The 27,743-nt window shown below is 44.7% G+C and overlaps 1 protein-coding gene across 4 annotated transcripts in view; it reads left to right on the top strand.

Moving 5' to 3' along the window:
• The window catches only part of Map2k5 (mitogen-activated protein kinase kinase 5), a 234,619-nt gene that overhangs the window by 166,595 nt on the left and 40,281 nt on the right, over positions 1–27,743 (top strand). For 3 of the 4 annotated variants that reach the window (XM_036192310.1, XM_036192309.1, XM_036192308.1), the window contains 2 exons: positions 10,109–10,135; positions 10,448–10,480. In XM_036192310.1, coding sequence (XP_036048203.1) covers positions 10,109–10,135; positions 10,448–10,480 — 60 coding nt within the window. Of the gene's footprint in view, positions 1–10,108; positions 10,136–10,447; positions 10,481–12,276; positions 12,426–27,743 lie in introns of all 4 variants that reach the window. The other variant, XR_004945416.1, reaches the window with a different exon arrangement.

The following is a 27,743-nucleotide window of genomic DNA, read 5'->3' as shown; positions in this document are numbered from 1 at the left end:
TGCCACAGTGCCCTGTGAGCCTGAGGACACCTTCTCCATAGGACTAATCCAGTTTGGTGAAATGCCATGAGCAAAACTAAGTTTCTGGCCAGAGGCCTTCCTTCATCCCCTGCTCTGGACAGCTCTGTGCCTCCTCATTAGCTGGAGACTCCTGGGCAGAGAGAGGCAGAGGCAGCAAATGATACCTACCACCCCAGGTGACAGTGTATGTCACTGTTGGTATATGACTTCAACTGGAGCACAGGCAAGGCTACCCAGATTTCTGCGTCTGATGTCTCAGCTCTCTGACCTTCCTCCTCAGGCCTCAGTATCCTCCTCTGGGAGGTGCCCATAGTCTCCTGGGAAAACGGTGTATAGAGCAGGTGGGGTGCCACCCAGACCTAGACACATGAGTGCTTTCAAGGATGCTGGAGCAGTTCCGCTGGGTTTGATCAGTTTCTAATGCATGCCAATTCTCTAAAGGAATTGGATAAAACTGAGTATGCCTTCTGGCCTCTCACTGTCCCCCTTGAAACTGACCGGAAAGAGCGAACTGGAACTCCAAAACGAGTCAAACAGAGTTCGGTTTCTTCTAGATCTGTGACTGCTTTGCTCCACGTGTATTTTGAACTTCATCTGCCAAAGCAACAAGGAACACGTGGGTTGAAAGATGTACATGAGCTGTGTCCAGATCCTCTCTGTCCTCATCCCACATGACCATGTAGGGCTATTATTGAAGCTATGTCAGGAGCTCAGCAAGCCAAACAATGATGTCAGAGGTACAAGGCTTTTTTCCCCAGGTCTATAGGACCCTGGGGAAAGCAGCAAAACCGGGAAGCTGTGGGCTTTTTTTTTTTTTCCCCCAGAGCTGAGGACTGAACCCAGAGCCTTGTGCTTGCTAGGCAAGCACTCTACCACTGAGCTAAATCCCCAACCTTGGGCTTTTTGTTTTTTAAGACTTGTTTATATTACGTGTATTGGCCAGCCTGTGCCTTTATTCCCCATGTGCAAGCCTAGTGGCTGAGGTCAGAAGAGGGTGTCAGGTCCATGGAGCTGAAGGCACAGCCAGTTGGGAACCACCTTATGAGTGCTGGAAACCAAACCTGGGTCCTCTGCAAGAGAACAATGCTCTTCACTGCTGGGCCAGCTCTCCAGCCCTAGGAGCTGTGTTTTGCCCAATACTGAGTGACATTTAGAGGTAAGACAAGCTCTGTGTTTAAGTCTTAGCTCTGGCTAGTTCCAGGGAGCTGTAATAAGTCATTCGCCTTTGGGGACCAGCAGTTGTGTCTCCCTCCGCTGCCTTTTGGGTTCTAGAGGACTACTTGGTAAATATAACTGAAAGGGATTATTTTCCTCAATTTACTGACTTACATATTGGCAAAACCAGTTTTGCGTCTAGAAAGAGCCAGGAACTAAACTCGGATCCCAAGGCTCCTAGTCTTGGTTTTATCTTCTCTCTTTAGGACAAGTCCTTCTGAGAGACATGATTGTTTTCTCTGGAGAAAATGAGTGTTGGTCCTTGAGGAGAGTCCAGATGGGACAAAGGATGGAGGAGATGGATGGGGAGCAGTAAACTCCCCTCTGCCAGATGAATCCAAACAGTAGAAGGTTTCAAAGATCGGAAAGGAGCGGTAGCTAAGCAGGGTTCAAAAACCTCGATGTTCTTTCAGGCCCCAGAAGTCTGTGGTGCTGCTGCAGCGCTGGCGCACCTCCTGTCAGCCAAACCAAAGGCTCATGCAGTCTGTTTATCCTGAGGAAGAGGCACAAGAAGCAGCTTCTTCAGACCTGTCCAGGGTTCCTAACCAGCTAAACTGTCCTTCAGCACTGTGTCTGTATGAGACACGGCAGAGAGACAGTAGTGCTGCTTTTTCTTTATTTTCTCTTGGTTGAGCCCCTATATGATTTGTGGCTACCAAAAACCCTTCTAGGTGCTTTGCCTCCATGAGTTTCTGCTACAGGATCCAGAACATGGTGAGCTAAGCCAGTCAAGGCAAAGTGAGAATGTGTTTAGGGCCTGGTACCCTGTTTTATTGGGACCTTCGATGGTCTCCCCTTTACCCAGCATTTTAGTCTCTGCCTGCAATCAACTGCAGTCTAAACTAGGAAGCAGAAAATTGCAAAAATCATTCTAAGTTTCCAACAGCATACAACTATGAGTGGCCTGATGGAACTCCATGCCGCCCTATTTTATGACATTCTGGGTATGAATATTCCCTTTTTGCAGTACACCTGTGTTGTATGTACTGCCCATCTGCCAATCACTTAGCAAGTGTCTCGGTCATCAGATCAACTGTCAGGTGCCACAGTGCTGCACTCAGGTAACACTTATTCTTCTTAGTAAGAGTCCCAAAGCACAAGGAGAGTGACAGTGGTAATTCTGTGCCTAAAACAAGCCCTATAAGGGAAAGATGAAAGCTTAGTGAGGGTGTATGTACACAGGTGAAGATAGGTAGGGATGGGTAGGGTTTCATGCTTCCACTGAGGGTCCTGAAACATAGCTAGATGGATGAGAGGGGCCATCATACATATGCACACATTGGAGGAAGCTGACCACGAGTGACAGGATGTAAAATCATAGCTGGTTCTTCAGGCAGCTTTTTAAAAAACCAACTCAAAGTCACAGAGGAATTAATTCACTGAGTGAAAAGCCTGGGCTTCCTGATTTGGGGAGAGGCAGATCTGGCCAGTGACTCTTGGCTCCCTTTTGTTTTGGTTAAGACAAGGTTTCTGTGTTAGCCTTGGCTTGCCTGGAACTCTCTATGTAAACTGGCTGGCCTCTGAGATTAAAAGTGTGCACCACCACACCTAGCTCTTAGCTCAGTTCCTAAACCAACAGTGACTCCCAGAGTAACCTGCTTCTGCGGGACAAGCAATGTTGCTTCCCCATCCAGCACCTGAAGGCTGTTAACTCCCTGAGCCCAGGGGATGAACACGCTCTTAATAATTCAAGCCTGAGCTCCATGCTCTGTCTGCTTTTTCACATGGAGCCATCTTGACATAAGCAAAAGGGCTGTGAGGGTGGAGCATGTGGCCGGAGTGCCATTACTGTGGAGGAGGATGGGTAAAGGGCATCGAGAGCTGCGGCTGACCCTGGGGAGGAAAGTCCCTGGCCTTATTCAGCACAGAATATATTGAAGACATGGCACCTGTCTCCAAATATATAAGGAACTGAAATCAGTTCCATTCACCACAGCTCAGAGGTCCTGGGCTTATCTTTAAGATTTATTTGGGCTTGGAAATGAACTTTCTAACAGACTTCTGTGCTGATAGACTTCAGAAAATGTAGTGAGCCTTCCTAAAACTCTGTAAACTTCTGCAGGAAATGTGACAAGCGCCAGCCCCACAGCAACACAGTAGGGATTCTCTGTATGTCCAGGAAGAGTGACATTATGGCAGGAAGCAGTGTGGCTACAGTGGGCAGATGAAGCCTATTTTCTGCGTAAAGGTTAAAACTACAGAGAAATTTGCTGTGGTTGAGTGTGGCGAGTCCAGCTGCAGGTGTGAGAGGGTGCTACCTGTTAAGAAATGCAAGCTGATTGGACTGGGAGTTAGAAAGGGCCAGTGATCCAGTTCCGAGCTGACTTTGCTATAAAGAAAATACAATCCTAAGTTACATTCATGAAGGAAACTTCCCAACGGTCCTTGATGTCCAAGATAGAATCATTGGAATCCCAGTCCTAGAAGATACCTGTGTCTGAAATATTACAAAGCAAGATTCCCCATGGGTAAAGACATGGACCAGGTGAACCTGTCTTTGGGTTCCAGAGCATGGGGGTAGGTTTAGCTGACAGAGAAGCAAATTAAAGGCTAGATCCAGAAAACTGTCTAGCATCTTCACTGGATCAGGTTTATTTGACTATGAAGCTTGATGTCTTTCATAGGCCTTGCTCAGAGAAATTGCATCTCCTACACCACACTTCCCCCAACACACACACACACACACACACACACACACACACACACACACACACACCTTTAATGGTCTTAAGCTAGATTTACACAAGCTCATCCCCTCACAGAATAAAGAAAAGTTAGACGCAGAAAAATGCCTAAAATCTTCTCAAAGCAAGATACTTAATGAACACCTTGGCTAGACCTGTACCATCAGGAAACAGATTCATCATGTGATTCACATCTGTTTATTTCAAATTGCAGTTCTATGTCAAAACATTAAAGTGAATGTTCACCCAAAGGAGAATTTGCTATGGCTCCTCTCAGTGCACATGGAGTGGGACACAGCTATGTCAGTTTTAAATACACAAAGGGTAGGGAAGAGACTGGTGAGCAGGTCCTCCCCCGCCCCCCTGCCTGGTGGACCTAGTGGATGAGTAATGTTGTCCCATACCTCAGTGTTCCAGCTGTTGTATTCTGTGGAGAAATGCATTGTCCTTGATCCTTGAGTAGCAGCAAGAGCCACGGGCTCTAATTTATGGCCTTGGGGGTTTTCTCTCTGGTCCCATCTGAGCTGTGCTCTCCTCTAGGCATCTTGGAGTCTTTCTGCCACACCCAGCTCTTGGCTAGTTAGTTTCCTATTTCAAAACTGGTAGCTCCCAAACACATCTCTGGCTGCAGTCTGGGCTGTGGGCCAGAGAGAAGGTGACAGAGAGAGGATCTTAAACTGAACTTTAAAACTTGTTTTAAACTTTTGTTTTAATTATTTATTCAAATACTTCTCGCATACATACGTACATGGGAGGGGGGTTTCTCACTGCAGCCCTGGCTGGCCTTGAACTCAAAGGTAAGCCTGCCTCTGGCTCTCAAGTGCTGGTATTCGAAGCATGTGCTGCTGCCTTCAGCCGTGAAAGTGGACCTTAGACTGTAGAATTTTAGGCACATTCTGCCCTGATTGGGCATTTTTTTAGACCCTGTCCAAGAGATAATATAGGCTCCTGAGAGTGATAACAATTGGAACAAGGATAAAGGCTGGTGATCTGGGAAGAGGGGTGAAGCAAAGCTATTGTGTTTGTTAGCTCGTTAGAAACAATGAATATTATCTTTTATCTTGTCTTATATTGCCTTCAGGAAAATTAGTACTTTATGGACGTCCCCACTCATAGTTAGGCCCAGTAAATTTCATCTATTCCTTTTTGTAAAATAGTCATTCGGAAGCTTTTGCTGGTCCAAGGCAACAGGTTAAAGCTTATGGACATAAACTGTACCCTTACGGGAAGCTTTATAATGACAATGGATTGGGGGTGGTGTGCTCCCTCTGAGCACCTGGTACAGCACTAAAGCTAGGACCACCCCTCCCTAGCACGGGCAGAAGGCCCAGCTCCCCAGTGGGGACACCATCTTCAGAGAGGCTTTGGAATCCTCTTATTTCGGCCCTGAACTGTGCAGACAATGGTCCGTTGTCCCAATGCACGAAGGGGGATTTTGAAGCAAGGGGTATCTGGCTGGAATTCCATGGATCTTTCTAGTTCTTGGGTTCATGCATTTTCCCAGATAGCAGCCTCCTGAGCAAACTGGCAGGCCAGGCTGTATCTGGGACCTTGACTATTGTTCCTCTCTGAACCTCAATATCCATAAAGGCAAAGTAAGTAGATTGAGCTTGAACATCGCTGAGGTCCTTTCCACTTGAAGAATTCTTTAGGGCTTAACTCTACATGTAGCACATAAAATCCCAATTCACCATAATCACTGTAGATTTAGCTGAGGCTGTAGCTTAATGCATCAGATTTTGAACAGAGTATCTTTACAGTGTCTACAGATCCTTACATTTGGGTAAAAATTAAAGGAAAAAACCAGTTTAACACTGAAGACTGGAATATAGCTCAAGTCACACAAAATGAAGCTGCTATTCTTTAAAATTTCCAACCATACCATGTAATTTCAGACTTCTTTTTTTCTATCTAAGAGAAAATAACACAAGCTTGAAAAGCAGTAAATATGTAAAGAGAAAATTTGTCAACTGATATTGGAAGATGTGACCTAGGTCACCCATAAATCTCTCCGACAAGAGCCGCAGGGCAAGTCATCATTTCAGAGGCGATGAAGGCCTGGCTGGTGTCTTCCCTCGGCTCCACAGTGGCTCCACTCTGATTTTCTGACTATGCCTCTGAATATGATGGGAAAGACCTGCTAGCAAGGTCTGTTTGCCATTGTTTGTAGAGAGGGGAGCAGAAAAAGAAACTCCAGAAATTGTTTTTTAGCACCAGACCATAGTTGAGGCCTCACCAATGAGCCTTTTACATTAACAATCCCATTCCCAGGATCACTTTCCAAAGTCATGAGTCATGTTGTGGGGCTTTCTAATGGCCACCTGTAAGGTTCATGCAAAGAAAGATATAATAAATGTTAATGCAGTCAGCAAAGCCCGGCTAGTAATTGTGGCTGCCTCCTAACAAGTCATCCATCCTGTTTAAACATACGAGGGTCTACCTTCAAAAGAAGGAGACCTACCTCCCCTATTAGTGGGGCTTTAAATCTTGGATCTGACAATTGACAAAAGGAAGAAAAAAAAAAAAAAAACAGAAGAAAAAGGAAGTTCATCTCATTAATCTATCAAAACACCACTAATTCCAGAGCTTGAAGAGTGAAGTATTTGTCTGGAACAGTTACATTCTGTTAGTTGTCCCAAAGTCCTAGTTTAGCCACAGAAACCACTCAACACAAACAAAATGTACGAGCAGAGTGTGGGCTTAGGCAGGCGGGTTGTAAAGTGTGGGAGATGTTGTCAGGCGCGGGCTGTACATCACCGCTAACAACATGACCGTGCACCTCTGAACTCTGCTCTCACAGTCAGGCCTTTAGAAAGGCAGGCCCAGAATAAAGATAGGTGTCCATGAAGCTGGCATTTTACACCGCGTCAGTACTGCTTTCAATGGGTTATAAAACAAGGGGCTTCGATTTTACATGAACTGTGCACAAAAGCAGAGGCGGTGGCTAGAGGTTGACTTGGTTCAGGTCTGTTTTATAGTCACTGTGCCCAGACAGTAATATGATCTTGAAAAAGGTAAACAACAAAGAGTTTAGCAGTGAAAAATATGCCTAATATAAATACAGTCGTGCACATGGCAGCTTAGAACTTGAAAAATATAACTGTGGCATTAAATTTTTCTGGTGGAATTAACAGAGGAACAGAACATAGCCTTCAAGGCAATATATCTGAGAGAAGGCAAGGAGATAATACATCTAACTCCATGGTCTGTGTGGCACTCCTATAAAGAAACACACAGTAGCTTTATTTAATTGAGAAAATGAATCAATTATGGTGATGTTGCATCATCACATCAGACCCTTGTGAAATGGAAGACATAAGTCACCACATTGTGTAACAATGTTCAGAAGTAATTGAGTACCATAAGCATTTTGAATCAATTTCAGGTTCTGGCTCTGCTACCTTAATACAAAATGCATGAAGTTGACATCCTGTAGTATGCTACTATCAAGACTGTAATAAAACCCTGCCATTGATGGCATCTCTAAGATCCTGGGCAAAACTGGATTGTTATATCATAAAAGAGTGAGACCAGTGGTCATCCCTCTCTTCCTTGTAGCAGCCTTAATATAGGACAGTTTAATTACATTTATTTATTTGTGTATATGGGTGGGCACATGTATCACAGTGAACACGTGAAGGTCAGGAGAAAAGTTGCCGGAGGGGGTTTTCTCCTTTTCCTGTGAGGGTTCTGAGGATTGACCTCAGGTCATCAGGCTTGTTGGCAAGAGCCTTTACCGGTTGAATCACCTCACTGGCCCAATCAATGTAGTGCAGTCTTAAGGTGTCTTCAAGGTATTCTGCTTCTAACCTGTAAGACAGGGCAAGATAAGACAGTAGAGCCCTGTCAGATCCAGGGTCATTTGCAAGTCCTCCCCCTCTGTCCGGTCCACACAACTCATGTTCCTGAAGGCAGTGCCGCAAACCAACCCAAACCTCACTTCAAGGCACCTCATAGAATCTTTGCCAGATTTTCCTCAGAGAATCCTGTGATCTCCTGACTCTTGGAAATCTGTTAGTAAAGGTGCTCTTTGATGTCAAAAGTGGATTCCTAGTGTTTTGTCCACTACATACAGCTCAGCTGTGAAGTGAATCTGTCTTCTTTAATACAGCACATAGGGCTACCTACCTGTGTGTGCTTAGAAGAAAAAAAGAAAAGCAAACACAGTAGGAGAAGGGCCTGGCTCTTGGAGATTTTACTAAACTTCTCGGCAGCCTGGAACTGCTTCCTGTGTGGTGACTGAAAGGTGGTAACATATCAGCAGGAACCTTGGCCACTAGAGACAGAGCCTGGGAAATACTGTCTACAATACCTGGAACCCCAGCAGCAGTTTAGTGAGTTCTAGGCCAGCCTGGGCTCCACAGCAGGACGTGGGAGAGGGGATAGACTGCTGGTCAGCCACACAGATGCCAAAGGAAGTCACACACATAGCACCCACCCTTGAAAGCCATACCATGCAAGTAAAACCATGAAGTGCAGTTGGGTTTTTAAGGAATGCTGTGGTCATAGGCAGGTATTCTCCAGGTAAAGGAACACTGGAAAGGCTTGGCACCACCAGACCTGGGCCTGCAACCCAAACCTGCACTATTTCTGGGAGGCCTGGTTTCCCAGTATGCAGACTGTCATCTCTGCATGCCTTAGGGCTTGTTGTGCTGGCCAGATGAGTATGTGTAGAAACGAACTTCAAGTATCGCGAAGGCTCAGTGGGTAAAGTGCTTGCCGCACAGGCATGAGGGCAAGTTCAGTCCCCAGCACCCATGTAAAAGCCAGGTGCTGTGGCCTGCACCTATAATCTTAGTGCTGGTGGTACAGAGACAGATGCCTCCCAGGGTCTTGATGGCCAAGCAGTTTAACTGACATGGGAGCTCCATGTTCAGGGAGAGACCCTGTCTCAAAAAATAAGGTAGAGAGTAATCAAGAAGACGCCCAGCATCAGCCTCTGGCCTCACACATGTACCCACAGGCATACAGCACACCCACAGTGCCACTGAAAACACATAAAGGGTCGGGTGTTGGTGGCGCACACCTGTAGTCCCAGCACTTGGGAGGCAGAGGCAGGTGGATCTCTGTGAGTTTGAAGCTAGCCTGGTCTACAAAGCGAGTTCCAGGACAGGCTCCAAAGCTACAGAGAAACCCTGTCTCGAAAAACCAAAAAACCAGAACCAAAAAAAAATAAATAAAGTACACATAAAGGGTCCTGGAATGCAGCTCAGTGGAACATCTGCCCATCATGTCTGAGGCCCCTAGTTGATTCCCAGCACTACAGGAAAACGTGGAATGTTACTCTTTTCCACCTCACCAGCTGGTTGGAGCTCATGTACCCCAGAAAACAACTGACCCGTCCTGGTAGCATTTACTCCCTCAAATTTTTCTGTTTACAAAATGCAGGACCTAGGACTCAGTTTCCGTTGGGTTTGGGTACATTAACTGCAGGTGTCTGGGGGGAAAGTGGTGTGTTTAATGTTTTGAGTAGTAAGTTGAAGTTGATTGATCTTGTCACATTTGGTTAACTGTCTGTGTTAGATGTGAGCAGCTTGCCCGCAGAACGCGGAGTCGGAGTAGGCACCTTAGCAAAGCATTGTAAAACCTCATGCATTTGATTTTTCCCAGAGAGCCTTGCTGCTCAAGAAGCAGTCCAAAAGAACTTTGAAAAGGGTAGAGTTTTCACCCCACTCCTTAGTTCCAGGCAAACACTTCAACCACATAATTAAAGTTTTCTTCACAAAATAGGGGATTGTGAGCAGACACTGGCAGGAATCCAAAATTCTAATTTCTGACTATGATTTAATTTCAATTTTAAATAAATCGGTTTTTAATTTAAAAAGAGTGAGCTTCATAACATTAGCAATGATTGCAACATTAAGCCCAGTGTTCACAATCTAGCAATATAAAACATTATTTATATCTGAATCGTAAACAGCCTTTTGAAATGGATTATGGTTTTTCTCCCTATTCTAATACAACCTGGAGGGTACTAAAAAGTGTTGTGTGAAATTAACATTCTGCTGACTTTCGCCTATAAATGAGAAGCGAGCTATTAACATTTGTGTATTTTCATTATGTAAATTGTGTTAACACATGCCCACAAATTGCCACCAGCAATGCAATAATTTTCTCTCAGTGATCATAATGTGTCCAAGTGAGTCATTTTGATTATGACATGCTAATTACATATTGCCTTTTTTCAGATTCAGAAAAACCAGGGATCTTTAATGGTAAGCTTTATGAGTTCAGAAAAAAAATTCACTTTTCTTTTTCCTGATGGCTGCTTCCTTTGCATGCTTGAATGCCTTGTTTTAAACTTAGCAAATTGCATTTTGAAGAAAATGCAAACCTTTAACTGCCTGTATTAGATTAGGTACCATTAGAAATAATAGGACGTCCTGAGCATCCATGTTTTTATAAGAGTTTGCTGTTGTTGATTAATCTTGCTATATTTTATTGCATTAATGATTTTTTTCTTTCCACTCCACTGTAAAGACATTGCACATAGGCTAATACTTTTCCCTCTCTTCTTCCCGTTGCAGCCTCTCCAGCTTCTGCAGTGCATTGTTGATGAGGTGAGGCATCGTCTTATGTGCTTTCCACTCCTAAAGTCACATCCCTAATGGTGTGGAAAGCTTATATTTTGTTTCCTAATGAAGCACAATGCCCAACATCCTCGAAGCAAGTTGTGTGGTATGCTTTGAGCTGTGTTACACGAGCTGGCCTTGTCCTGAATCCTGCTCTCTCCCCGTCTGGGCTGAGAAGCGCTGTGATGACACACTGTCCCACAGGCTGGTCCTCAGGGATGTCAGAGGCCCTGAAGACAAAACATGATAATATTAATTGATCCTCTTCCTGGCCAGATGGGGATGGAGCTGGAAATTAAAGTGGTATCACTTCTTCTATAAGAGACATTGAAAGGCATTCCATAGAGAAGGGTCAGAGTTGAGTGAATAGTAACATGGGCTGGATAAAATATGCCTTTCTGGTTTTATCCATAAAAGCAAACCATGGTTAAAATGGGGGAGGGTTTGTTCAAAGCTCTGGTCAATAGTTCAGCCTTAATTACCTCATGAGGTGTTTTCTGGAGAATCTATCTGCCCCTAACTTCTTGAGTCTTCTAGTATTCCAGGAAGGAGTCTTCTCTCTTCCTAACTTCTCTTGCCTTGAGCATGTTCCCTCTGCACTTCCTGTGTCCCACTGCCTCCATGGAGCTCATCTACCTCACTCAGCTAACTGATTCTACTTCTTTTTCTGAATTTCTGAATTCAGCTCTTCTTGATATTAGCCTTCTTATAGTACACCAGGCTCTCAATTGAGACACAATAACCTTTCTAAAAATCCTAGCCCCCAGGCGGTGGTGGCGCACACCTTTAATCCCAGCACTCGGGAGGCAAAGCCAGGCGGATCTCTGTGAGTTCGAGGCCAGCCTGGTCTACAGAGCAAGATCCAGGACAGGCACCAAAACTACACAAAGAAACCCTGTCTCAAAAATAACAAAAAGAAAAAAGAAAAAAACCCTAGCCTCCTAGCAAAGTTTAGTTTTAAAAACTAATTAAACTTTAATTTTATAACATTTAGAGCATTTGTAAATAGAGAAGAGAGACAATAAGTGGTCCAGATAGGAAAGTTTGAAAGGAAAAAAACAAACAGTAATTTCAGAGCTATTCTTCTCAATTAAACATCTGCATAACCAGTTATGAGATTTGGGAGAAAAAAATAAAGATCCTCCTAGGAAAAGAATAAGCACACACACACACACCACAGCAGCAGTAAGAGTGAGGCTCTCAACTCCTTAATGTCTCCATCCACCAGTCCATATATCCCCTGCAAGCCATAAACCACGTTGGTGCAAAAATGAAGGCATCATCCTGAAACAAATGGAGACTCCATTATCTCAAATATCAGACAGACCTCCTGGACCTAATGGCTCATCAATATCTCTGTCATCTTAGTTAACAAAAGCATCCTGTCCCATCAGAATCCTCCTAATTAAGCCATTTCCTGAGATCTCCCTCCAGTTTTGCTTGGGGAAGTGCCCAGGGAAACTTGACCTAGCCAGTCAAATGCACAGTCTACACCATTTTCTGGGCTCCACCACTCCTGGTGTGCCTGGCTCCTGGGCACCAAAAGTATATGAGCATCCGGGTATGTGTCTTCCTCACCAATGATACATGTGTTGCCAGGGAGCTAATTTGAAGATTTTATGGATAAAATAGATGTTTCTATTACTTATTTTAAGACATGATGATTGTTATACATTTAAAATATTTTACTTGTTTAATTTCGGCAAAATCATAAAACTTGAAAAGATTATAGGATAACACTGAAGGACAATAGTATCTTGCTGAAATTTCATGCTTCTTTCTAGAAACTTGGGAAGCTGACACTGTCTTCACTAAACCAAGTTGATCTTAAACCTGAGATCCTTCACCAACAGCAGTAAGAGTGAGGCTCTCAAATCTCAAATCCAATAAGGTCATTAGGAAAGGAGCAGCCATATGAACTGCCTTATGCAAGGTACATCAACGCATCAGAGAAAGCATGGGTCATGTTTTGTGTTCACTGTCCCTGTGTCTGTTAATTGCTGCTATGCACTGGATATTCCTCAGACAGTGATCCAAAGACTCTCTGCATCAGAATAGCTAAGACTCATTAAAAATGCAGAATCCAACTGCATCCCTATATCCCAGCACTCAGGAAGCTGAGACCAGAGGATTGTGAATTTAAAGCCAGCCTGGACTATTATGATAGTGAGACCCAGTCTCAAACAAACAAACAGCAGAGTCCTGGGCCCAGGTCATTGGATGTCTCAGTGGTGATGCTTCTGATGCCCTAGCCTCTTGGGTACTGTGCACTCATGTTCAATGTAGACAGCTTCTTTTCATTTTCATCCCACAAGGTTGTGAACTCTCCTCCAGATTCATCTGCTCCTGATTTTCAGGGCTTCTGTGAGTGAATATAACCAGTCAGGAATTGATGCTTTTTACTCCTTAGGTTTGAGGACCTGATGCTAGTGTGTGCTGTTTCCTGTTACAGAAAAGTCAGGTCAAAAAGTACCACTAGGGGCTGGAGAGATAGGTCAGTGACTAAACAGTGTATTAGTCTTGGAGAGGACTCAAATTCAGTTTTAGCTTCCACTTTGAGTGGCTTGTAAGTGCCTATAATTTCAGCTTCAAGGGGGCCCATGCCTCTGGCCTAAGGGGAACCAGCATTCATGTGCACATACAGACTTACAGAAATACATGTAATTGAATTATTTCCTGAAGGGATCCTAATTCAGGCACAGTTAGTCATATACAACATACCAGTAGCAAATCCTAGTGTGGCATTTTATGTTACTGGCTTCAGCTTGACCTTAACCATAGCATAGCAGAGATTGGACAGTGGTTAATCAACACCCAGGTGGACAGAGGCCAGTTAGCTCCAAAGTGGCCAGAGGTGAATGTTAGAGCCAATCTGAGAGTCAAGGATGGAACTGTGGAGCAGAGCCAGAGTTAGCCACCAGACGTCCAAGCAAAAAATACCAAAACTAAACAGAAGCATAAGAATCACAAAGATGAAGCTTGGACCAGCAACTGGAAGGGTAGCCAAGACAGACTGAGTACTGAACTCTCATCAGAATTCTGGAGAATCCGGGCTACTTAGAGTAGCTTAGACCCAACTAGCTGAGGCTGTAAGTCTCAAGAGAACCTCTTAATACCCCAGGCCCCTGGTTGCCTCTCATTGTAAATGATGTCTGTTTATCTGTACCTGGTGCCTTGAGTACCTAGTACCCTCGGGAATACAATGCTTCATTGTCTAGATAGCAAATGTTACTGCTGGCTGTGCTGGCTGTGAGAAATTTGTAATTTTAAAAGAAATGTGTATTCTTGGCAGCCTGCTGACCATTTTCTCTAAGATTCCAGTCTGTTTGGAATGTGATGTTGAACTGAGCTTGGATATATCAGTGTCCTCTAGGGCTGAGAAAGTAACGGAGCTGACTGTGTGTTATCACTGAATGTGACTATGTGTTTGGCCTCGACACTCAGTGGTGTTCTTGGGCCTCCAGGCTCTTCTGTGCTCCTTGATGGGTGCTCCTCCTATGTTCTCCCTTGACATTGCCTCTCTTGTGATCACTCATTGTTCTTGTCAGGGGCCTCCCCCATGTGCTGTCCAAATAGTTCTACCATCTGCCTTTAGTGCTGGCACTTCCAGTGGTGACCCTAGCAAAGTGAAAACTTATCTATGAAGTCAGATCCCCAAGCAGTACTCGTAAGATCCAGCAGCCTTGTCTGAAGAGGGCGACAGAAGTTAAGGTCCCTCTGATGCAGTGAAATGGATAGACCTGCACTCAGTTAGCACATTGTTATCTGTCGCCAGCTGTGTACTAGCCTGAGTTGAGAACACTTGGGACAACCTCAAATCCAGAAGGAATGGGCTTCTAGGCAAGGCCACAAAGCCAATTACAGACCAAGTTGTTACAGGTAGAGATCCGCCAGATGTGTACATCACCAGATCCTAAGATCTCTCAAGCCAGCTAGTGGAACTTCCAGTGGATGGAGGGGCTAAGAACTAGGAAGTCTGAAGGGAGCCCTGCCCAGGAATCTGTTGACCTCACATAGGCCATAACCTTGGGCAAGAGATGTACATAGAGCAAAGAAGCATGGTTCAGTGTAGGCTGACTGCTACAGAGCCCAGAGATGGGGGTGGGTAAGGAGGCATTGCATTTAAACTCAGACTTAAAAGATTAATCGAATTTCCTAGATTAAAAAAGGAGAAAACATAAATGTTGGGCAGAAAGACCTGAAACTATCTTATAAATCATTTTTTGAGATCACAGATGTATTCCAGAATGTTCATGTCATCTAAAATATGACAACCAGAGAAATGGGTTAGTACTCTAAGCATATACATACTTTCCAGGTATATTATAACTAAAAATAAATTCTTGCCTGGCATCTGTAGGTGTTCAAAAGAACCATTAACAAATCTCTGATTTATACTTCTGTTTATTCATTTTACACATAAAAAGTGAATTTGTTGAAGTGACATTTTATACCTGCTCAGAAATAATGACTGTGTGTTGATCTCTTAAAACTATGAGTTTGTAAATGAGCAAACTTTCTGTACTTCCTCACAGTCTAGGACTGGAAGTGTGGGTAAACAGTGGTCTGGGTTAGGTGCTGAGTGATTCTGAGAATGTTAACTTTGCTCCCCATTCATATATGAAGGAGAAGATTCTGGTCTTAGGAATGGCATGGCATAGAACATCCCTCTGTTTTCTCTAATAAGGCTTCCTAAGGAAGGAGACCATGGGAGCATAAAGGACTCTGACTATATAATCCAGAAACCAGACAACTGACCAGGGAGCCAAAGACCCCAGAATGGAACCTGGAAAACTCACAAATACATGAAGTTAATACATTCGGTGGACTATGAACAAACCAAAGGGGACGCTGGAGAACTTCCAGGACAGCAGCAAAAACTCACAGAATACAGTAAGCAGTAAGCACCTGCAGTGTACAGAGAGCAGTGAGCTGTAAGCATCAGCAGTGTACACAGGGCAGTGAGCTGTAAGCATCTGCAGTGCAGAGAGGGCAGTGAGCTGTAAGCACCTGCAGTGCATGGAGGACAGTGAGCTATAAGCACCTGCAGTGGACAGAGGGCAGTGAGCTGTAAGCACATGCAGTGTACACAGGGCAGTAAGCTGTAAGCGCCTGCAGTGTACACAGGGCAGTAAGCTGTAAGCACCTGCAGTGTACACAGGGCAGTGAGCTGTAAGCATCTGCAGTGTACACAGGGCAGTGAGCTGTAAGCACCTGCAGTGCAGAGAGGACAGTGAGCTGTAAACACCTGCAGTGTACAGAGGGCAGTGAGCTGTAAGCACCTGCAGTGTACACAGGGCAGTGAGCTGTAAGCACCTGCAGTGCAGAGGACAGTGAGCTGTAAACACCTGCAGTGCAGAGGACAGTGAGCTGTAAACACCTGCAGTGCAGAGGACAGTGAGCTGTAAGCACCTGCAGTGTACACAGGGCAGTGAGCTGTAAGCACCTGCAGTGTACACAGGGCAGTGAGCTGTAAGCACCTGCAGTGTACACAGGGCAGTGAGCTGTAAGCACCTGCAGTGTACACAGGACAGTGAGCTGTAAGCACCTGCAGTGTACACAGGGCAGTGAGCTGTAAGCACCTGCAGTGCACAGAGGACAATCTCAGATCAGTAGTCTTAGGTTCTACCCTAAGAAAGGAGAGAACGAACAGACTGAACCCAAGTTAGGAAAGGGAAATAACGAAGCTTTACAGCAGAAGTAAATGCTCTAGAGAAAACACACCAGCAAACCACTGGTTCTTTGAAAACACCAGCAGACTGCCAGGCTTCTGCTAGACTGACAGAGACAGATCTTCCACTGCTGAAATCAGGAACGCATACCTGATGTTAGGCTGGCTAGGAGGGTGCTTCCTTCTTCCTCCACTGCTCCATGTGTGTCCCTCTTGAACTGCATGCTTGGTCTTCAGTCAAGGGTAGACGAGCCCAGAGTTCCCTGTTAGCACCTCCCGCCAAGCTCTCAGGAGCATAAGCCTGGGATACTGGTGTTTGGAAGCTTAGGCAGGAAGATTGCCCCAAGTTTGAAGCCAGCCTGGAATACACAGAAGAGCCTACCTCAAGAATTAATTAATTAACTAACTAATTAATTAATTAATAGAACAAATGCTCTGAGAAACTGTACACTACAAAACTAAATCACCTGTATGAAATACACAAATCCCCGGACACACAAATTGCACTACAGAGTAAGCCTATAACAAAAAAATTAAGTAAATAAAAACTTGCCATAAAAGCCAGAGCAGCATCATTGCTTTAACAGTGAATCTTACCAAGTGCTTCAAGAAGAACTAGCAGCTCTGCTTCTTAGACTCTTCCAAAATAGGGTGAGAGAACCACTGTTCTCCTTGTTCCTGTGAAGTCAGTGCTACTCTGATACCTGAGTCCAAAGACTTGGCAAGAAAGAAAACTAGGGCTAGCAAGGTGCCTTGGTGGGGAAAGGTGCTTGCTGCCACGGCTGAGTGGACTTTGATCCTTTGGACCCACATATTGAAAAGAGAGCTAACTCTCAAGTTGCTCTCTGATCTTCATATGTGTGTGTGCTGTGGCACATTTGTATCCACCCATACACACAAATAAATAAATAGAAACACTGAAGATCAATGTCCCTTATCTATACAAAAACCTTCGTGAAAACACCAGTAGGATTTTACACCCTGAATTCAGCAATAGTTAGAGGGAATCATGTAACTGACCTGGTTAGCTCTGTTGCCAACTTAACAGCATAGGGAGATCCTGTCCCAAAAATAAATAGATCGAGCCGGGCGGTGGTGGCCCACGCCTTTAATCCCAGCACTCGGGAGGCAGAGCCAGGCAGATTTCTGTGCGTTTGAGGCCAGCCTGGGCTACAAAGCAAGTTCCTGGAAAGGCGCAAAGCTACACAGAGAAACCCTGTCTCGAAAAACCAAAAAATAAAATAAAATTAAATAAATAAATAGATCGATGGATGGATGGATGGGTGGACGAGTGGATGAGTGGATGGGTGGGTGCTCTGAAAAATTATGCTACCAAACTATATGAAATACTCAAGTTTGAGATGGAGAGGGAACCTTAGTTGAAGAGTTGCCTCCATCAGAAAGCCTGTAGGCATGCATGTCTGGAGCATTTGCTGATCTGATTGATGTAGGAGCACGTCACTGTGGATGGTATAGCTGAATGTGAACCCAGAGCAAGCCAGTAAGCAGCACCCTCCATAGTTTCTGCTTCAAGCTTCTGCCTTGAGTTCCTGCCTTGGCTTCCCTCCATAATGGCTGAAAAATGTAAGCTGAAATAAACCCTTTCCTCCCCAGCTTGCTTTCGGTCAGTGTTTTATCACAGCAGTAAAAATCAAAATGGGACAATATCATAACTAAGTGAGGTTTATCCCAGGAATGCAAGGTTGGTCTGACATGTGAAAATCAATTATATACCATTTTCATTCAGTAAGGGACAAAAACACATAATTCTACCTCAGTAGGCCTTAGCCTCCCAAGTGCCAGGATTACAGGGGCATGCCACTGTGCCCAGCTGTGTATTTTAATTTATGTCAAGGGACATGTTTCAAGACCTTCTCTGGGGTTTGGGATGGGTATACTTATGCTACTTTCTTATTACAAAGAATAGGAAGTAACAGGAGGTAAGATACCCATAGATCTTGAGATACCCATAGATCTTGAATATGATTATGTCTTATGTAATGTCAAAGTTGTGGATTTTCAGCCTTATTGAGATATGACTTAAAATAGAACTTAAGTACATTTATGGGATACAGTATGATGCCTGATACATACAGTCATTCTGAAGCAGTTGGCCCAATCAAGCTACTATACCCATCACCTCCCATAGCTACTCGTGTGTGTGTGTGTGTGTGTGTGTGTGTGTGTGTGTGTATGTGTGTGTGTGTGTGTGTGTGTTCCTGTCCTGTAAGAACCCTTGAGATCTCCTCTTGGCAATATGAAGTATAGAACTCTTTGATAATAGCTTGGTAGCCATACTACATAATAGGTCTTCAGACTTACTTATTTTACAGTGGTAAATTTGTACCCTTTAATCCATGCCTCCCCTCCTTCCCCCACTGCCCATCCTGTAACTCCACCCTTACTGTCTGCTGCTCTGAGCTCTGCTGTCTTAGATTTCGTGTAGAGGTGAGGTCATGCAATATTTGTCTGCCTCTATCCAGTCTGCTTCACTTGGCAGTGTCTCCAGGTCAACTGCTCTTATCACCGTGGTTAAGTTTCCCTTTCTTGAAGACTAAATAAAGTTCCTCTCTCCCCTCTCCTCTCCTCCCTCTACAAAGTGGCATTAGTTGTTTCTGTATCTGGCTGTTGTGGACAATGCTGGAGTGCAGGTAAAGAACATTTTCCTCTGGATGCGTACCTAGGAGTGGTGTTGCTGGGTGGTGTGGGGATTCTGTTCCTTATTCACCAAGGAGCTTCCACTTGTCCATGATGACTACACTTTACATTCCCATGATGTCCCAGAGTTCCTTTCTCCATATTCTTAGTAACAATTAGATTCTGGTATTTTGGTACTAGCCATCCCTGGCAGATTCAAGGTGGTATGGCACTGTAGGTTAGTTGGTTTGTTTTGCTTTCAAGATAGCATCTCTGTATATCTCAGGTTGTCCTGGAACCCACTAATTAGCCCAGGCTAGCTTCAAATTCATGATCTTCCTGCATCGGCCTCCAGAATGATGGCATTATAGCCTGTGCCACCATACTGGACTCATTGTGGTTTCAATTGTTTTTTAATCACACTTTTTAAAATGGGATTGCATCATCCCATTGGTTCAAGAGTTCATTTTCATGGCTTAGGGATTAGCTCAATGGTGGAATGCATCAAGCCTGAGGTACTGGGTTTTGGTCCTCAGTGCCAGCGCACACACACACACACACACACACACACACACACACACACCCTAAAAAAAATTTTTGAGTTAGTTTCACATACCTTTAAATCCTCTTTTATGTTACTCGGAAACCCACCCCAGCAATCAGGACCATGCAACTACTCTGAGCTGTGAGCTATTGGGTGACTTGGCTCTCTGCCCCTCGCCCCCAGTATCTGGGTGCAAGATCTCCATGGATTGTTTTTTACAATCTTGACTGTTGGTGCTGGAGAGATGATTCTATGGTTAAGGATGCTAATGCTCTTGCAGAGGATCCAGCTTAGTTCCCAGCACCCAGATCAGATGGCTCAAAAACCACCTACAACTCCCCTTGTAGGCGATCCAATTGCCCTGGCCCCACAGATATATATGTACATACATGGTATGAATAAACCCATGCAGATACACAGATACACATAAATTAAAATAATAAATATTTTTATTTTAAAAAACATTGACTCTCCCTTATCATTCCTTATCCCTGTCAACCCAGACACCAGGGTCATTCATCCTCAGCTGTGTAGTGATTTCAGGGCCATTTATCCCCTGGTAGTTGAGCTACAGGGGACTCCATCACAAAAAAGAAAGAAAAAGAGAGAGAGAAAATTCAGTTTTGTTTGTCATCTATAAATGATTTCAGGTCTTTAAGAAATACGATAGTTTGTGGCTGGAATACAGCTCAGTGGTAAAGCCAGAAAGCCTGGTTCTTAAGTTCCTGCTGTCTTTGAGGCAGGAGGGAGAAGAAAGAGGAAGGAAGAAAAGGGGAAAGAAAGTTCTCTGCAGACTGGGTCATTCCTGAGCTAAGGGTAACTAAGGAGGTTCTGGGCTGTGAGAGGAAAGGAATGTTAGGGGGGAGGTTGGTGAGAGTGACCACCTCACAGTACCCTCCGAATTCCAGAAGTGCAGAAAGTGGTATTAACTGACTGCAGGAGAAACAGCATCCTGTTGGGTTTTTTTTTTTCTGGGTTTTGAAGCTAGCAAGAAGGGAAAAGAAGAGCTTCTGCCTCCCCTGCACATGTTCAAAAGGAAAGCAGATCCCTGGCCCGGGCCCTAGCCCAGCCCGCCCTGTGTCAGGACCACCCCTCTCTGGCAAATGGGAAGCTGTCAGATGAGGGTTAGCTCTGGGGTTTGCAGCTTGCATGGGCTGGTGGTAGAGGCCTCAGAAACTGGGGGAGCCAGTGCCCCTGGATGCACACAATGGTCCTGTCCTCCAGCCCTGTATTAACTAGGCCTGTCTCACAATGATGGGAATATGTATCGTTGGAAACCTGAAACCCAATATTCCTCTTTTATGTGTGGCAGTCTTTAGAGACCTAAAACCTCCTTTGAAACGTCCAGTGTGTTTAAATTAATGCAGTTTGGCTGGTCTGAAGATTGCAAATAGGTTAAGGCTAGATTCTGTAGTAATTACTTTCTTCTATTGACAATAACTGTTTCTTTAGAAATGACATTAACATTCTACAAAAACACAGCAGTAATCCAAAAGTTAATGTTCTGTTCACTTATAATTATATTTAATTCATATTTATGAGTTCATGGGAGGGAGGAATAAGGAAGAAATGAGTTAAAAATGTTACAGGAAAAACAACGTAAAAGAATCTTTTTCTCTCAAAGATGTTCAAGTCACTTGAAGGAAGAAAGGAATAATTTTTAAAACAGTTATATAAAATCATATTTTTCTGACTAATGCTGAAAATTTGTGTTCTTATGAACTCTTAGTGGCACTGAACAAATTCAGCAGGGATTTTTCTCCATATTTTTCTTTTTCACTAACATATTTATCATTGTGATGTTTATTTCAGCAAGTCAGATTCGGGAGGGCGGATCCACATCTTCAGACCAAACAGGATATGTAGCTTTGTGTTATTTCTTTGAATTGTCCACGAAGCCTGATGTATTATTAATGAATTAATTTCGTGGTGGCGGCAGCGGCCTGTGAATAGCGGCGTGTGAATGGGCTGTGGCCCGGTGGGGCCAGTTCTGGCTGCTGCCATCCACCATGTGTTGCACTATTGTGAAGTCTTCCCAGCCGTAGGGTGGTGCGCGCTTAACCCACCACGATGGGACCTTCACACCCTGAACCAAGTTGTTGCCAGGGTCCGTCGCTGTCATGATTCTGCCTGCTGTTAGTCTTCCCTAAACCAGGGGAGATGAGCATGTGAGAAGTGAAATGTCCTCAAAAGAGACCACAAACTGGTCAGCTTGGCGTTGGCCTCTGTTCCAGAATGGAGGCGGCTGTCTTCCTTCCTCCTGGAAATGGAAGCGTCTGGGCTCCTGAGATCCCTGATGTTCTGAGGTCCAGAGTAGCAGATGGCATTATGATTTTCCAAATCCTGGTGAACATTCTAACTGAACTTGTTCATTTCACAGTGTATAGTTTTGTTTCATATCTCTCCTCCCTTTGTTCCTCTCATATTAACTAATTCTAAACTGATGCAATATCTCCTTCCGCCAGATTTAAATTCCCTCCCTGTTAATTATTCTATGGAGCCAAGTGTAGCAGTTTCACTTACAATCCCAAGCTTGCGATTGCAGATTATGGGCCTTTGGGTTTGGTTACAAAATGTAAGCAGATGCCACCCAAGCTCCCTCATCACTGAAGTTCTGGTTTTCCCCTTATCCCTAGCTTGCAGTGCTGGTGGCAAATGGCAGTAATTATTCTAACAGTCGAGTGAACATTCAGGAGGACACTCCGTGTGGCGACTCGGACTCTGGGTTTACAGTGAATTCTCAGAGTCTGACTTGATGGTGTTCTGGCTTGTTGAGTTTTCAGGACACAGACCTGCCAGGTTCTTGTAGTTGAGCCGTGTGTGTATGGATCCGGGTGTCTTTGTGTATCTGAGGGGTCTGCAAAGAGGGATTGGTCCTCAGTTCCAGACCCCATGGAGAGTTATTTTTCTCTCCTGTTTTTGCCCACTCACCATAGTTTGTGATACAGCTTTCCTCTGAAGCAGCTTTGAATCGGCTACAGTCAGAACGTGGTGAAATGCCAGTTGTGTATATTAGCATGATAATGTGGGTCCTGGCTCCAACATGTGTAGCTGGACGTTTCCTGAGGAAAGAAAGCTTGACCTTACCACAGTATGGAATTCAAGCACTATATGGGGACAAGGTAAAACCACAGGTAGGAGCCGCTGAATAATTACCTCTAGACCAGCCTGAGCAAAAGACTTCCCACGAGGGTGAGCTCATTTAATGGTCCCTAAAACTCAATCTTGTGCATGTCAGTGGTCACGCTTGATTATCTGCGGCAGTGTTTTTATGAAACGCGTTGGGAAGCCGCGTGAGGAGAGTGAGGAGAGTAGCGGGTTCTACTTCCGTAATGAAACCCCATCGCTATGAGACAAAGTGTGCTTTCTGCAGCTGTGCCTGCACTGCAGGCAAGGGAGAGGGGTGTGGCTGGGAGTGGAGGCGGGCATGCTGTTCACACGGTACCTCTACATAGTGCCACTCCTGTAGCTTGTGAGCAGCAAAAGACCCAAAATCAAAAGGGAAAAGATGCTCGCTGGCTGGGAAGGGAGCCACCTCAGACACGGTTTAGAAAATGAACCCACTTTCCAGTTCTGTTTTCAAAGAATTTTCTGAAATACTCGGTCTTTGCCATGTTTAGGAAGTCTCTGTGTAAATCTTTTAAATGACAGCAAAATAATGAGACTGACTGATCTGGTTCATAGTGACATTGATGATAAGCATGTTTCTGTTTTCACCATTATATTGAGGAACTTCTAGACTGTATGTGACTGAAAAGCTATCTGTGACATCAGTTTCAATTACCTAAGATGAATTCCTTTAGACCTGTTCTCTTATATGGCCTGGTCTCTTGGCTAACAGCTGGTTCCCTTGACTGAAGGGTTTATGGGCAGGGTAGAGGTTTGGGTAGTGAGAATTCAGGCCTTCAGCCCCTGGTCCCAGGTCCGTCCGAGACAAGTTAAATGAACTGCTAATGTCAAGCCAGACCCAGCAGACAGAACTTCACACCAAAATGCCCACACGTGTCATTTGTCACATCTGGCAACTCCAGGCATGGGGTGACCCAGGGTGGAAAGCGAATCATCCTTCACTCTCTCCACTCAGGCCTGATGTAGAGTGGGGTGGGTAGAGAGGGCTCTGGGCTCCAGCTGAGCCTTCAGAGGTGTCCTCTCTGCCGATGTCTTCGCAAGCCTTGGTAATGCAGAGCCTCGTTCCCGCCCCAGTGCTGGCCTCAAACACTCCCAGGAATGGGCAAGTTCATCTCAGCATGGAATAAAGAATGTACTTCAGATCATGAAGTAGCCATGTCTAAATAAACTCTACATCTGACCGTTGGACCTTGCTGACTGTCGGACAGTGCTGATCTGCTGAGGCATGGCTGGTCTGTAACAGGGTAGCTAACCAGCCAAGAACACACGTGCTCCTCTTTCTACCTTCTCCTCCCTTTCCTGGCAGAGCCGTGACAGCAAAACGTGTACAAATAAGAACCTGAAGGACCTTAGAAATAAAACTTTACTAATTTCTCATAATGCTCCATAACACTTTTTTAACCTGTGTGTGCATATGTGAACATGTGTGTCTGTGCATTTATGTACACATGTATGTAGGTGCACACACCTGTGTGAGCACTGCAGCTGGAAGAGGTCGCTGGGTGTCCTGCTCTCATTTTTTACTGTATTCCCTTGTGACAGGGTCACTCGCTAAACCCAGAGTGACTGATGGCCAGCAGAGCCAGTGATCCTCTTGTCCCAGCACCATTACCGCACATATGTAGGGCTGGGGATGCAACTACATATGACTGACCACATTCTACTTTTTGTGTGGGTTCTTAGGATTTGAACTCAAGACCTCGTACTTGCACGGCAAGCCCTCTTAACCACTGAGCCCTCCACCAAGACCTCAACTACCCACTGCACAGGAAGCTTTTGGTTTATAGATCAGCTTTTTATCTATACACATATTTAACAAAAAGGGGATTCTAATTTTCTTCTCTTTAGCTGTTGGATTTTTATTTGTTAAAGATGGGCTCTGTATATTCCAGGTTGGTCTGGAACTTCCTAGGTAGCCAAAGATAGCCTTGAACTTCTGATCCTCCTGCTCCCACCTTCCAAGTGCTGGGCTTGCAAGCATGTACCACCACACCCAGTTTTTTGTGATGCTGTGGATGTAACCCAGGGCTTAAAACATCCTAGGCCAACACTGTAGCATCTGGACTACATCCCCGGCCCCAGATTTTCCTTTTTAAACCAACTAGGTTTCCTCCCCAGATTGTCCAGTGAATTCTGCCAGTCATCGACACAGAGGTGGCAACCATAAGGAATGAACAGTGAGGATCTAAAACCAATTTGGGATCTGACAGCAAAATGCTATTGTGCCTGACCTGAAGCCACTGGAATTACAAATAACCTTTGACCCAGCCCCATGAGTAGAAATGGCGTGATCTCAGAGAGCTGTGATAATTAGTGTGAGCCAAACACCAGTTCTGTTTGGGCCAAGCCACAGGAGCATCAGACTTGAATTAAAAAACTTACCCTTAAATGTGGAACATGATTCAGTGTTAGCTCCATTTGATTCTCTAATGTTAACTACTTATTGTCTTGGTACTGTAGCAATAATATATCTCAAAGCAGGCCGACATGGTGATACATACCTTTAGTTCAAGGCCAGCCTATTCTATATAAAGAGTTCCAGGACAGGGCTCTGTGGAGAGACCCTGTCTCAAAATAAATAGGTAAAATAAAATAAACTTAGAAAGCTTACTCTGTTGTGTATGTGTGTGAGGAGGAGGGGTACAGGCACATGTGTGTGAGGTGTGCACACGTGACTCAAAGCCAGAGGGTCTGTCTGGAAAGGAGTCCTTCAGTACTCTCTCCTCCTTATCCCTTTGAGGCAGAGTCTCTCACTGAGCCTAGCACTCCACAGTTTTCGGCTAGGCTGACAGCAGTCAGCCCTAATGATCACCCTGTGCATATTCACCAGTGCTTGGGTTGCAGGTATTTGCAGGATGTGCCACGGGTGCTGGGGTCTGAACCTCAGTCCTCATCCCTGTGTGCCACTCACTGAGCCATCCATCTCTCCAGCCCCTCCTCCATCAGAAGACGTTACTGCATTTTATTTAATATTGGCCTGAGAACTCACAAATAAAGTTAATACCACTGCAGTTGTTTAGTTGTTTGGAGGGACATCTGTTTCTGTACAGCTAGAAACGCTGAGGGGCTCACACCCCTGTGCTCTCCGGGTGAGGAAGGCAGTTGAGCAGAGGCCCACGTCTGCCATTCTCTGGCGGTAATGCCAGTCACCCTCGTACCAGACTCTTTGTCTTTGATGTGGTAGGTGCTGGCATGAGAAAACTGTCATATGACTGAGAAAATAGAATTTACCATTTGAGGTGGTACTTCATGCTTATGCCTAGCAGTGTGTGAATGACCCACCACATGGTTGTAAAAGTCCATTGTCAGCTTTAATTCTGCATGAATACAAAACTGAAGTCCTTAAAAATATTTTCTAAACAAAGGCCCTTCAGTCTCTTTCCAGTTGTGACAAAGCAGAAGTCTAAGAATTTGAGCTTCCCGGGAATGTTTTAATAGTCTTTTCTCTTTAGGCATTCTCAATATAGTTTTAGATTCACATGCAGTTAGAGACAGTAGACATACCTACCTCCTCACTTATAATTCTCATAGGACTAACACAGTATGGCAACCAGGAAGCCAGCATGGGCGCAGATCTGGGTGCTGGCTTTATTCACATTTTACACTGTAACGTGGCTAATGGTGGGGTTGGGGGCTTTAGAGATAAACATTAAATGGCACAGATCCTTTCAAAGGTTTATTTTTATTTTTTAAATTATATGCATGTGTGCATGTCTGCATAGACATATATGTATATGAGTGCAAGTGCCCATGGAGACAGAAGAGGGGGTCGGGTCCCCTGGAACTGGGGTTACAGTGCTAGGAACCAAACCTCTAGAAAAGCATCCCCATGCTCTTACACATAGAGCCATCTTTCCAGTCTCACAGAGATCATTTTAAAGCCAAGAAACATGGTTTTCAAAGAGGATATTCTTTTACAAAAGTGACCTCTCTTTTAAGTCAGTTGTTTCAAAAGCATTTTCTCATTTTTGCTTTCTGTATCTGGAGTACCCACCTTCCAGCCCTTGTAGTCACAAGTGTGCTCATTGTGACTTACACTGTGTGTGAGCTGGCAGCAGCCTCTTCCTCTTCCACCTCAGTGAGTGTGCAGGTACATACACACACACACACACACACACACACACACACACACACACACACACACACAGAGAGAGAGAGAGAGAGAGAGAGAGAGAGAGAGAGCACTTTTCTGCTGCTTGTCTTTTTTTATGCCTGAGTACCTTGCTGACAAGTGCTAATAACAGAATGCCCAGAGAGAGAGTCCAGTTGAAGTTGGCACACATTAAACATTCCGGACTTGTCCCTTTGCTCAGAGATTGTGCATAATTAATAATTAAACAGTTTCGGTTGTAATGGGTTGACCTCGCTGAACTGTTCATTACTCACAAGGCAAAGGCATCATTCAAACTTTTTCCCAGTGTCCTTCGCTGTTCTCTGGTGTGCGGCCTGCCTGTGTTCAGTTGTTTAGCAGAAGGAACTTACCAGACAGTTATGAAACCTCTGAGACTGGCAGACTGTCCCTCTGCATGCCCAGAACTGCTTCGTAGCGGCTCCTGTCATACAGCGGCTGCCTGCTCGGTGGCAGGATCCAGCTTGTGTTCCTTAGCAGGATTCTAAAGTTGTTTGGGGGTTCAAAGCTCAGATTAAAGCTTTTGGCTAAGGTTGTGCCTACTCTTGCGGTCCAGACTTCCATGCTTAGATGCTTACAGAAAACTTGTAAACAAGAAAGTCCTTATGGTGGCATCCGGTACCCATTTGTATTACCCATCCCCCCGGTTTCTACCAACATTTCTGAGGTAGTAGTGTACCAGCTTCTTCAGCCAACATGTGTGTTTCCAATGCAATTCTCCATCTTGCCTGAAGCCCAGTTCACAAGAGGATGTTTTTCATATGTAGCATCTCCTTTACTGGAGTCTCTGAATCCCTCCGAATGGATCTCATTCCCCTCCAAACCACCCTCCATGATAGGATTCTTTCCCTTCTGGTGCACCATAGAGAAGCCAGAACCCAAGTGTGTACCTGACCCCCTCCTTCCCTAAAATTGGAACAAAATAACAAAATAAGCAGATTCCTGAAGGTCTTTCTCATCCTGCGCTATACTAACTTCTAATATTATTTTCTGTAAAAAAGAAAAAAGGAATGGCCAGGCAATGTTGGTGCACATCTTTAATCTCAGCGTCAGGAGTCAGAGGTAGGCAGATCTCTGAGTTCAAGGCCAGCCTGGTCTACAGAGTGAGTTCCAGGATGGCCAGAGCTGCACAGTGAAACCC

This window comes from Onychomys torridus, chromosome 7 (assembly GCF_903995425.1).
Source record: "Onychomys torridus chromosome 7, mOncTor1.1, whole genome shotgun sequence".
Lineage (NCBI taxonomy): Eukaryota > Metazoa > Chordata > Mammalia > Rodentia > Cricetidae > Onychomys > Onychomys torridus.
Note: the sequence above shows the minus strand (reverse complement) of the source record. Positions and strands in the feature narration are given on the sequence as shown.